This window comes from Oncorhynchus clarkii, chromosome 12 (assembly GCF_045791955.1).
Source record: "Oncorhynchus clarkii lewisi isolate Uvic-CL-2024 chromosome 12, UVic_Ocla_1.0, whole genome shotgun sequence".
Taxonomy (NCBI): domain Eukaryota; kingdom Metazoa; phylum Chordata; class Actinopteri; order Salmoniformes; family Salmonidae; genus Oncorhynchus; species Oncorhynchus clarkii.
Genome location: NC_092158.1, coordinates 9,696,442 through 9,708,941, shown reverse-complemented (window position 1 = coordinate 9,708,941; position 12,500 = coordinate 9,696,442). Strand labels below are relative to the sequence as shown.

The 12,500-nt window shown below is 46.1% G+C and overlaps 1 protein-coding gene across 8 annotated transcripts in view; it reads right to left on the bottom strand.

Moving 5' to 3' along the window:
• LOC139422693 (mitogen-activated protein kinase 10) overlaps window positions 1-12,500 on the bottom strand; it is a 119,772-nt gene that overhangs the window by 33,937 nt on the left and 73,335 nt on the right. For all 8 annotated transcript variants that reach the window (XM_071173911.1, XM_071173914.1, XM_071173915.1 and 5 more), the window contains 3 exons: window positions 9,464-9,602; window positions 8,777-8,942; window positions 6,992-7,063 (listed from right to left, as the gene is read on the bottom strand). In XM_071173911.1, the coding sequence (XP_071030012.1) occupies window positions 6,992-7,063; window positions 8,777-8,942; window positions 9,464-9,602 (377 nt within the window). The remainder of the gene's footprint in view (window positions 1-6,991; window positions 7,064-8,776; window positions 8,943-9,463; window positions 9,603-12,500) is intronic.

Genomic DNA, 12,500 nt, shown 5'->3' with positions numbered 1-12,500 from the left:
GTCTGCCAGCCAGCCAGGACATCCAGAAACACATGAGCTCATCCTGCTGGAACGCCGGGCTTCATTTCCTCTTTGTCTACATCCCACTTTGGGAATCGCATCTACACCATGCTGTGAGATGAGAAGCTTGGGGACCTTTTCATTAATTCCCTAAAATTATTCTACACGGATGTTTAGCTTGTCTAATTTGATTAAAACAATTTGCTGAAATGTATTCTAAAACCGTTCCATATAGCTACGTATCTTAATTAGGGTTTTAAAAGGAAGCGTTTACTTTGTTATACTGACAATCCCCGTTAAATATTATCAGTATCCCCCTCATCTTGAATTTTACGCTATTTTCAAAATGTTCCCCTTTTATGATGGTGTTCAAACTGCTCGTCTCAATGACAGCCCTGATATGTTGTAGCCTGTAAAGACTGGAACAAAGCCAGAACGAGGCAGGTGTGAAATCGCAAGCTAGTTAGCGGTGGTGCGCTAGTAGCAGATCTATGGAGCGCGTTGTATCATTTGCCCCGTTTAAACCTGGCGCTAACATGCATCCTTGGTCCTGATCTGAACCACATTCTGATTGTGCCCAGATTTTCAGATATATGTCTACACGTGATATTAAAATGCGTTTATTATCCCTCCACTGTGTCTGCATTGTGACCAAATGTCCCTGTCCTACCCTGTATGCAAATTATTTGACAGATATTCTTCTAAAATATTAAAAGATTTATTTTAAAACACATATTGATGTCAAAAGTCAGTGGCGCCAGCTGTCAATGATTTTAAAAGGCAGAATAATTATGATTTATATGCTTTTTACTGTCCAGGTCCGTCTACACTTGTGAGAAATCCAGACATAATGCGTGCCTTGACTACCACCAGAGGTGGTCAGGAAGATCTGATCACAATCAGATCCCAACGTGTCTTTCGATCATCTACACCCGTCTACAAATGTAGGCACAATCAGGATGTGGACACAATCAGGAAAAAGGAGGCTATTGTGTTAATACTAGTTATAGTCTATAGAATGAGGCAAGGATACGGTCGGTGTCTGAGAACAGCACTGTCCCTATTATCTAAAGGTTCTATAGGGCCTATACTGTATGCCGCTAGCCATTGAACCCTATTTGGTTCTTCACAACGCCATTTCTTCTAGCAGTGTGCAGTATAGTGTTAATGATTTGTTCCAGAAGTGATGCAAGGATACGGTCGGTGCCTGGGAACAGCACTGTCCCTCTTATCACCTCTCCAAAGATGCAGCCAACAGACCACATGTCCACTGTAGCCAGACACAGTCCCATACCAGTCACTCAGCATGTATGACACATGACACATACAAACCAGTGGAGGCTGCTGAGGGGAGCACGGCTCATAGTAATGGCTGGAACGGAGCAAATGGAATGGCATCAAACACCTGGAAACCACGGAAACCACGTGTTTGATGTATTTGATACCATTCCACCAATTCTGCTTCAGCCATTACTACAGGTCCGTCCTCCCCAATTAAGGCGCCACCAACCTCCTGTGATACTAACTCCATCCACCACACACTGCGCCCAGACATACAACATGACACATGTCTGTTCTAACAGGGCTTTTCTAAAGCACGGTAGGTAAAGCCACTCTCTAGTGGATATGAATAGCTTCGTTCCAAAATGCTATATCCAGCAATTTTTCACATTTGTGTTTTTTTCATTCAGAAATGAATGCTTATGGTTAGAATCATGTGTGTGTAAAATATTACTTTTCTCAGATTTTTAATTAATAGATGATAGAAGTGTGTTAAAATTGTTTTGTTTTTTTCTGGCGAAGTGCTATATTTCCATTGTTTAGCTGGAATGGAATGTTCGTATAGTCCCAGTTGGTTTTAGATAGAACGTCGAGGACCCGCCCGCCTGTGGGGAAAACAACATGCGGTTACCTAGGTTACCCCATTGGGCTCACCGCAAAAACTTGACCTTTGTAGCGGTCAACGGTTCTGAAAACTATTTACGTGTTTCTAAGTAGTGAGAACGCTAGGGAGCAGGCAGTGTTGAAAATTAATCTTTACACTTGTTGTACTTTTATTTATTGTAGTTATGTAATTGACTAAAACATGCAGACAACAAGAAAATTGTGTTTGACAAAGGTCAAGTTTTTTTTGCTCGATGTGAGTAGCTAGCTAGCTACCAACTAGAACATTAAGCTAGCCAAGACCAACAACACAAACAAATGGACTATACAGCTACAAGTAGTGAGTGGAGTTATAAACAGACTGTACTAAACAAGTTAAATGTCCTACCTGTGATTAAATGTTTTCTGCACACATATCTACGTGTAGCCTGCTTGGACAATGGATCCCCCATGTGTCCCAATCTCCCATGATGAATAGCCTGAAGTCACAGGGCACTTCTCACAGGCTCTATTTCCCCATGTGTCCCAATCTCCCATGTTGAAAAGCCTGAAGTCACAGGGCACTTCTCACGGGCTCTATTTCCCCATGTGTCCCAATCTCCCATGTTGAATAGCCTGAAGTCACAGGGCACTTCCCACAGGCTCTATTTCCCCATGTGTCCCAATCTCCCATGTTGAAAAGCCTGAAGTCACAGGGCACTTCTCACAGGCTCTATTTCCCCATGTGTCCCAATCTCCCATGTTGAAAAGCCTGAAGCCACAGGGCTCTTCTCACAGACTCTATTTCCCCATGTGTCCCAATCTCCCATGTTGAAAAGCCTGAAGCCACAGGGCACTTCTCACAGGCTCTATTTCCCTATGTGGGTCAATTGCAAACCGTAGGTCGGGATTTTTGACCTGGTTACATTGAACAACACAGCAGCTTTTCGGCGTGTTTGGTTATTTCTGTATAACAAAAAAACAAATCGACAACGAAGTTGGCTCTTTTACAATGGGGGTCAATGTTCGAGGGGCATTCCTTATTATTAAGTGAATATCAACTCTGACTATCCTGTACATTTGACAGTGATATGTTCTGGTCTCACCTACCGATCTTAAGATGAATGAACTAACTGTAAGTTGCTCTGGATAAAAGCATCAGCTAAATTACTAAAATGTCAATTCGTAATTATTCATTATAATTATTCTTTTTTGTTTGAATTGATGTCACAAATGCATTATTTTATACAGTTCTTTATTAAAAATGTAGTTTTTTTGTCACATTTGACTGTGTAAAACCTAGCAGTACTATTTTTTTATCTGAGAGTGAGGCGGATATACTGTAGAGTTTCGAGAAAAAAAAACATGATTATTTCTCTCTCTGAAATTAAAGTGACAAAACATCAAACAAATACGTATCTGTCATTGAACAACCCCGTGCCATAATTAGGGAGTGAAAAAACACGGCAACCAATTTCATAAATTCTTTAAACAATAAAAGAATAACATTTCTGATAATGGATATATATCATTTTGGAATGAAACTTTTCATATGTTGTAGCTTGGTAAAAATCCACTGTAAAAGCAACTTACATGTTTCACTCTGCTGGCGTTTTGATTAGCATTGACTACCTTAAGATAATGACACAATGGCCTTAGAATATATTGTGGATTCCCACAGTGTATACAACACGCACCAAGCAGACACACTCACCACCAGAAATATATCTATTAAGAAAAGCATAAATATTCTGAGTGAGGAATGTCTCATTCTGCCAAAGAGGTCCCAGAATAAAGAGGTTGAATACAGGATGGATAATTACTTTCTTGGTAAGAACGGACATTAAGCAATTTGTTAATATTACACTTTTCAGAGAGGTTAATTCATGTATTAGATGGTGAATTAATATTACACTTTTCAGAGAGGTTAATTCATGTATTAGATGGTGAATTAATAATACAATTATGGAAATATTAGAGGTATTATGAAGTCAGCCAAGTTAGTTAGAGTCACTAGACCTACAACAGCCCAGTACCTAACAGAGGAGGACAGGTCAGTACCTAACAGGAGGACAGGCCAGTACCTAACAGAGGAGGACAGGTCAGTACCTAACAGAGGAGGACAGGTCAGTACCTAACAGAGGAGGACAGGCCAGTACCTAACAGAGGAGGACAGGTCAGTACCTAAAAGAGGAGGACAGGCCAGTACCTAACAGAGGAGGACAGGCCAGTACCTAACAGAGGAGGACAGGCCAGTACCTAACAGAGGAGGACAGGCCAGTACCTAACAGAGGAGGAAAGCCCAGTACCTAACAGAGGAGGACAGGTCAGTACCTAACAGAGGACAGGTCAGTACCTAACAGGAGGACAGGCCAGTACCTAACAGAGGAGGACAGGCCAGTACCTAACAGAGGAGGACAGGCCAGTACCTAACAGAGGAGGACAGGTCAGTACCTAACAGGAGGACAGGCCAGTACCTAACAGAGGAGGACAGGCCAGTACCTAACAGAGGAGGACAGGCCAGTACCTAACAGAGGAGGACAGGCCAGTACCTAACAGAGGAGGAAAGCCCAGTACCTAACAGAGGAGGACAGGCCAGTACCTAACAGAGGAGGACAGGCCAGTACCTAACAGAGGAGGAAAGCCCAGTACCTAACAGAGGAGGACAGGTCAGTACCTAACAGAGGACAGGTCAGTACCTAACAGGAGGACAGGTCAGTACCTAACAGAGAAGGACAGGCCAGTACCTAACAGAGGAGGACAGGCCAGTACCTAACAGAGGAGGACAGGCCAGTACCTAACAGAGGAGGACAGGTCAGTACCTAACAGGAGGACAGGCCAGTACCTAACAGAGGAGGACAGGTCAGTACCTAACAGAGGAGGACAGGTCAGTACCTAACAGGAGGACAGGTCAGTACCTAACAGAGGAGGACAGGCCAGTACCTAACAGAGGAGGACAGGTCAGTACCTAACAGAGGAGGACAGGCCAGTACCTAACAGAGGAGGACAGGCCAGTACCTAACAGAGGAGGACAGGTCAGTACCTAACAGAGGAGGACAGGCCAGTACCTAACAGAGGAGGACAGGTCAGTACCTAACAGAGGAGGACAGGTCAGTACCTAACAGAGGAGGACAGGCCAGTACCTAACAGAGGAGGACAGGCCAGTACCTAACAGAGGAGGAAAGCCCAGTACCTAACAGAGGAGGACAGGCCAGTACCTAACAGAGGAGGACAGGCCAGTACCTAACAGAGGAGGACAGGTCAGTACCTAACAGAGGAGGACAGGTCAGTACCTAACAGAGGAGGACAGGTCAGTACCTAACAGAGGAGGACAGGTCAGTACCTAACAGAGGAGGACAGGTCAGTACCTAACAGAGGAGGACAGGCCAGTACCTAACAGAGGAGGACAGGTCAGTACCTAACAGAGGAGGACAGGTCAGTACCTAACAGGAGGACAGGTCAGTACCTAACAGAAGAGGACAGGTCAGTACCTAACAGAGGAGGACAGGTCAGTACCTAACAGAGGAGGACAGGCCAGTACCTAACAGAGGAGGACAGGTCAGTACCTAACAGAGGAGGACAGGTCAGTACCTAACAGAGGAGGACAGGTCAGTACCTAACAGAGGAGGACAGGCCAGTACCTAACAGGAGGACAGGCCAGTACCTAACAGAGGAGGAAAGGCCAGTACCTAACAGAGGAGGACAGGTCAGTACCTAACAGAGGAGGACAGGCCAGTACCTAACAGAGGAGGACAGGTCAGTACCTAACACAGGAGGACAGGTCAGTACCTAACAGAGGAGGACAGGCCAGTACCTAACAGAGGAGGACAGGCCAGTACCTAACAGAGGAGGAAAGCCCAGTACCTAACAGAGGAGGACAGGCCAGTACCTAACAGAGGAGGACAGGCCAGTACCTAACAGAGGAGGACAGGTCAGTACCTAACAGAGGAGGACAGGTCAGTACCTAACAGAGGAGGACAGGTCAGTACCTAACAGAGGAGGACAGGCCAGTACCTAACAGAGGAGGACAGGTCAGTACCTAACAGAGGAGGACAGGTCAGTACCTAACAGGAGGACAGGTCAGTACCTAACAGAGGAGGACAGGTCAGTACCTAACAGAGGAGGACAGGTCAGTACCTAACAGAGGAGGACAGGCCAGTACCTAACAGAGGAGGACAGGTCAGTACCTAACAGAGGAGGACAGGTCAGTACCTAACAGAGGAGGACAGGCCAGTACCTAACAGGAGGACAGGCCAGTACCTAACAGAGGAGGAAAGGCCAGTACCTAACAGACGAGGACAGGTCAGTACCTAACAGAGGAGGACAGGCCAGTACCTAACAGGAGGACAGGTCAGTACCTAACAGAGGAGGAAAGCCCAGTACCTAACAGAGGAGGACAGGTCAGTACCTAACAGAGGAGGACAGGCCAGTACCTAACAGAGGAGGACAGGTCAGTACCTAACATAGGACAGGTCAGTACCTAACAGAGGAGGACAGGTCAGTACCTAACAGAGGACAGGCCAGTACCTAACAGAGGAGGACAGGTCAGTACCTAACAGAGGAGGACAGGCCAGTACCTAACTGAGGAGGACAGGCCAGTACCTAACAGGAGGACAGGCCAGTACCTAACAGAAGAGGAAAGCCCAGTACCTAACAGAGGAGGACAGGACAGGTATCGATTCACCTTCAGGGAGAACAGCCCAGTACCTAACAGATGGGGACAGGACAGGTATCGATTCACCGTCAGAGTCTGAGAAGAATCATCAGAAAATATATGTATAAAGAATTGGGCCAATGGTAGGATTTGATGTACGTACTCTACCTCCTTTATTTTGATACAAATCACTTATTAAATACCTGTTCATCCAAATTTTACAGGCACAAATCTTAGACCGGGATTCAAAGAATGGCATATTAAAGCACAGTAACAGACTATTATGGGTCATTTATGCTTGCGCAGCGTTTACCACGAAAGCGATCTCTGCGAATGTTGGGGGAAATAGCCTTTAAAATATGTATTGTCAGCAGCATAGTGCCCTGCGCAATAGCAGATTGGATTGAATGCTGGCCTTATTCTTTGATCAAGATCAACTGACAATGTGTATATTATCTTAGTAAGTAAGGATACAGTCCCGGCCAGGGAACAGAATTTTGTGACGCACCATTTCTCCCATAATGCACCCCACCGACCATATATCCACTGCAGGTACAGAGACAGAGAGTGAGAGATAAGTCAGAGGTTAGCATTAGAAAAGAAAACCGTAGGCTCTTTCTCAGTTCCTCTTTCCCAGCATCCTTTCTCCTCGCCTTCTTTATCAAAACGTATTAGACGTGAAGATCCAAGGTCCCTCCCCTCTGAACCCTCTCCTCGGAACCCTCCCCTAGGTCCCTCCCCTCGGAACCCTCCCCTAGGTCCCTCCCCTCGGAACCCTCCCCTAGGTCCCTCCCCTCGGAACCCTCCCCTAGGTCCCTCCCCTAGGTCCCTCCCCTCGAAATCCTCCCCTAGGTCCCTCCCCTCGGAACCCTCCCCTAGGTCCCTCCCCTCGGAACCCTCCCCTAGGTCCCTCCCCTCGGAACCCTCCCCTAGGTCCCTCCCCTAGGTCCCTCCCCTCGAAATCCTCCCCTAGGTCCCTCCCCTCGGAACCCTCCCCTAGGTCCCTCCCCACGGAATCCTCCCCTAGGTCCCTCCCCTCCGAACCCTCCCCTCCGAACCCTCCCCTAGGTCCCTCCCCTCGGAACCCTCCCCTAGGTCCCTCCCCACGGAATCCTCCCCTAGGTCCCTCCCCTCGGAACCCTCCCCATGGTCCCTCCCCTCGGATCCCTCCCCACGGAATCCTCCCCTAGGTCCCTCCCCACGGAATCCTCCCCTAAGTCCCTCCCCTCGGAACCCTCCCCTAGGTCCCTCCCCTCGGAACCCTCCTCTAGATCCCTCCCCACGGAATCCTCCCCTAGGTCCCTCGCCTCGGAACCCTCCCCTAGGTCCCTCCCCTCTGAATCCTCCCCTAGGTCCCTCCCCTAGATCCCTCCCCTCGAACCATCCCCTATGTCTCTTCCCTCGGAACCCTCCCTTAGGTCGCCACCTCAGAACCCTCCCCTAGGTCCCTCCCCACGGAACCCTCCCCTAGGTCCCTCCCCTCTGAACCCTCCCTTAGGTCGCCCCCTCAGAACCCTACGCTAGGTCCCTCCCCTCGGAACCCTCAAGTTCTCCTCCAATGCGTTTTGAGAAGGTGGCAAGGATAGGATACATCAAATATGTGAGAAATCAAGGAAAGAGGAATTGAGAAAGAGATGTTGTTGACAGAGAGCGTGGGAAACAGAGAGTGATTTGAAAGAGGCGGTTGGTTATTCAGACTATAATTAGTCAGAGACGTAGCACGCAGACAAATTACTATTCCATTAATGAAGAGAGAGAGAGAAGAAGCCAGTCTCCTGGGGCTTGGCTGGTGGCAGGAAATCCATGGCCTCACCTCCCGGCCTCTCACCCTACAGGCCTCTGTCTAGTAGTGTATTCATGAGCGTAGAGCCAAGGTTACCCACTCACCACTGCTTGTGGTTTATTTCAGCATGTATTTACTCCATGATGTGGACAGGCTGTCAGAGGCCCCTGCTGTCTACAGACCACTGACTGTAGACGCATTCTGACTTAGGGTCATAAAGAAGAGGTTACACTACCACACCTGAGGAGTCCGTGGGTTAGTTAAAGTATTAGAACACATCTTACAGTATTAGAACACATCTAAAAGTATTAGAACACATTTTAAAGTATTAGAAAAAATCTTACAGTATTAGAACACATCTTAAAGTATTAGAACACATCTTAAAGTATTAGAACACATCTTAAAGTATTAGAACATCCCAGCAGTAGCATGTTACAGTGTCAGAACACCAGAACCTCCTCTAGAACCTTTCTTACCGTTCTCTTTGTACCCCATGCCCAGGATGACCTCTGGGGCTCTGTAGTACCGCGTCACCACGTACGGAGTCATCATGAAGCTGGTGCCTGCAGTCCTAGCCAAGCCAAAGTCCAGGATCTTCAGAGTACAATCAGATTTCACCACTATATTGCTAGGTTTCAGGTCCTTTTGGGGAAAGCAACAACAAGAGATGAGGGTTACTGCGGTAAAACTTTAATAGGTGGTGCTAGCTACTATAGTATGTTTAAATGTCCACAGATGGCATATCCCAGCAGGCAGAAGCAGTTGCAATGATGTCATTTCCATCAGCTTTGCCCACTGGGTTATAAGCAGTGTAATGTTCAGCATGATTAAAGTCCTGTTTCATATGTGAAAAAGGACATAGAAAAATAATTACATTCATTTTTCTCCACAATTTGATATTGTGACATCCAATTGGTAGTTACAGTCTTGTCCCATCGCTGCAACTCCCCTACGGACTCGGGAGAGGCGAAGGTTGAGAGCCATGCGTCCTCAGAAACACAACCCTGCCAAGACACACTGCTTCTTGACACACTACTCGCTTAACCCGGAAGCCAGCCACACACACACAGAGAGGCCATCTCAACCTGTGAATGATGCCTGCGGAGTGCAGGTGCTTGATGCCACACACACACACACACACAGAGAGAGAGAGGCCATCTCACCCTGTGAATGATGCCCGCGGAGTGCAGGTGTTTGATTCCACACAGCATCTGGTAGAGCAGGTAAGACATTCTCTCATGGTCCAGCTCCATCTGGATCACCTGACACAGGTTGGCATCCATCAGCTCCATGCACAGGTACCTGACAGAGTGACACTGTTAGTAAGAAGAGACGTGGGGTACCGTGGTGATGGATCTACTTCGGGCCAGACAGATCTAAAAGTTAGTGCTCCAAAACAGATAGACATGTTTTTACAACTAGTAGTAAACACCCTGAGTTGGCATTTGAATATGGCGGGAAAGTAGTGAAATAATATCCAGAATGAAGAAGAGGTCTGAGGCCTACACGACCTTTAAACCCAAGAGGCTCTAGTTTAATCTATCATTCTGCCTCTCACTCCTTTCTCTTCTACTCCTCCGTCTCATCTCTTCTCAACACAATGGACACCACTGTGCAGTGCTAGAGCATCAAGTGGATTCTACATGGTCTTTGTATGAAGGCCAGGACTGCGAATACAGAGTTTCCCTTCTGGAAACCTTTTTCTCAAAGATAAGCATCTGGATCACTTTTCTGCACAAGTGTGTCTTTACTCAGCCTCTTATTTAATTGACAGGGAACGAACCAGGATCTGTCCTGATGCCTCTAGCACTGCAATGCGGTGCCTTAGACCGCTGTGCCACTCACTCGGGAGACCCTTCTGAACCATGGTGATGTAGCCTGTGTCTCTGCCTCATATTTCTGAACAGCTAAAATAAAAACATTCAAGGCCATTATGAAGGCTAGAACCTTCTCTGTCTGTTGTAATGGATATTGCAGTGGCACAAGCAGAATGCAGGCCCTTACATGTTGCATTGGAGCAAAAACAATCATCTTTTTTGTGATGATGTAGGCTAATCTTTACAGTTGCTGCCATATCGTAACCAGAGTTGCTGAAAAATAACATTACTACTTTGACTGTCTGCCTCCTGCTTAGCCAATGTTTGCAATGATAATTTAAAAACGACATTAAATCGCTAATTAGGCTACGTTACGTGTCTGTGTCTTGCTTGTGTTTGATATGCTGCCTAGATACTTGTGCGTAACTCCTCATTGAGTTTTGCATTGGGAGTTCGTACGAACATGTTGATCAGTTCTTCTGTGTACAACATGAAGTTCGTAGGCTACACCAGACAATGGCGTTCATTGCTGAACAAGGAGGGGGCAGCAGCTACATTAAAACTATCTGACAGCACAAACAACCTGTATATTTAGACACGAAAAATCCGGTTTCCGGAAAATCCAGAACCGCAGCCACTCCATTGATTTATGGCCGTCATCGTGTTTGTTACCATATTTGTAAAAATCTCATCTCAATGTCCTGGTGTGACCGGTGTGAAATGGCTAGCTGGTTAGCGTTGCGCGCTTGTAGCGTTTCAAACGGTGACGTCACTCTCTCGGAGACCTTGAAGTAGTTGTTTCCCTTTCTCTGATCTTCAAGCTTTTGTGATGCGATCGGTAACGATGCTTCTTGGGAGGCAGTTGCTGATATGTTCAGAGGGTGCCCCTGGTTCAAGCCCAGCTCGGGGTAAGGAGAGGGACGGAAGAAACAGTGTTCCACTGACACACTCAATTGATGGAACTGGAAAGTCTATTTGCCCACTTTACTGTATAAATATATATATATGACGTATTTTGAGGTAGTATAACAAAATCATGTGCTTATATATATATATATAAGCAAATATATATATATAAACAAATGATTTTGTTTTTACTTTGCAACAAATTTCATGTAATTACCTAGAACTCTACATGTATTCATACATTTCAGATTCATAAAATCTATTTGCACATTTTTCAGATTTGAATTACCTACCAGACTAATAGACGGGGATATAGTGAAGATAAACTGCTTCAGACGAGCATGGTGCAATCCATTTACTGCAGTATCAGCAGTCTACAAATTCATTCATCGGTCAGTACAAAGAGAGACAGAACCCGAAGGCTTCATATTACACTTCTCTACCACCTTCACAGACTTCAGTCTCACTGCTTCTTTCATCTTCATTCATCGGTCAGTACAAAGAGAGACAGAACCCGAAGGCTTCACATTACACTTCTCTACCACCTTCACAGACTTCAGTCTCACTGCTTCTTTCATCTTCATTCATCGGTCAGTACAAAGAGAGACAGAACCCGAAGGCTTCACATTACACTTCTCTACCACCTTCACAGACTTCAGTCTCACTGCTTCTTTCATCTTCATTCATCAGTCAGTACAAAGAGAGACAGAACCCGAAGGCTTCACATTACACTTCACTACCACCTTCACAGACTTCAGTCTCACTGCTTCTTTCATCTTCATTCATCGGTCAGTACAAAGAGAGACAGAACCCGAAGGCTTCACATTACACTTCACTACCACCTTCACAGACTTCAGTCTCACTGCTTCTTTCATCTTCATTCATCGGTCAGTACAAAGAGAGACAGAACCCGAAGGCTTCACATTACACTTCTCTACCACCTTCACAGACTTCAGTCTCACTGCTTCTTTCATCTTCATTCATCGGTCAGTACAAAGAGAGACAGAACCCGAAGGCTTCACATTACACTTCTCTACCACCTTCACAGACTTCAGTCTCACTGCTTCTTTCATCTTCATTCATCGGTCAGTACAAAGAGAGACAGAACCCGAAGGCTTCACATTACACTTCTCTACCACCTTCACAGACTTCAGTCTCACTGCTTCTTTCATCTTCATTCATCGGTCAGTACAAAGAGAGACAGAACCCGAAGGCTTCACATTACACTTCTCCTTCACCTTCACAGACTTCAGTCTCACTGCTTCTTTCATCTTCATTCATCGGTCAGTACAAAGAGAGACAGAACCCGAAGGCTTCACATTACACTTCTCTACCACCTTCACAGACTTCAGTCTCACTGCTTCTTTCATCTTCATTCATCGGTCAGTACAAAGAGAGACAGAACCCGAAGGCTTCACATTACACTTCACTACCACCTTCACAGACTTCAGTCTCACTGCTTCTTTCATCTTCATTC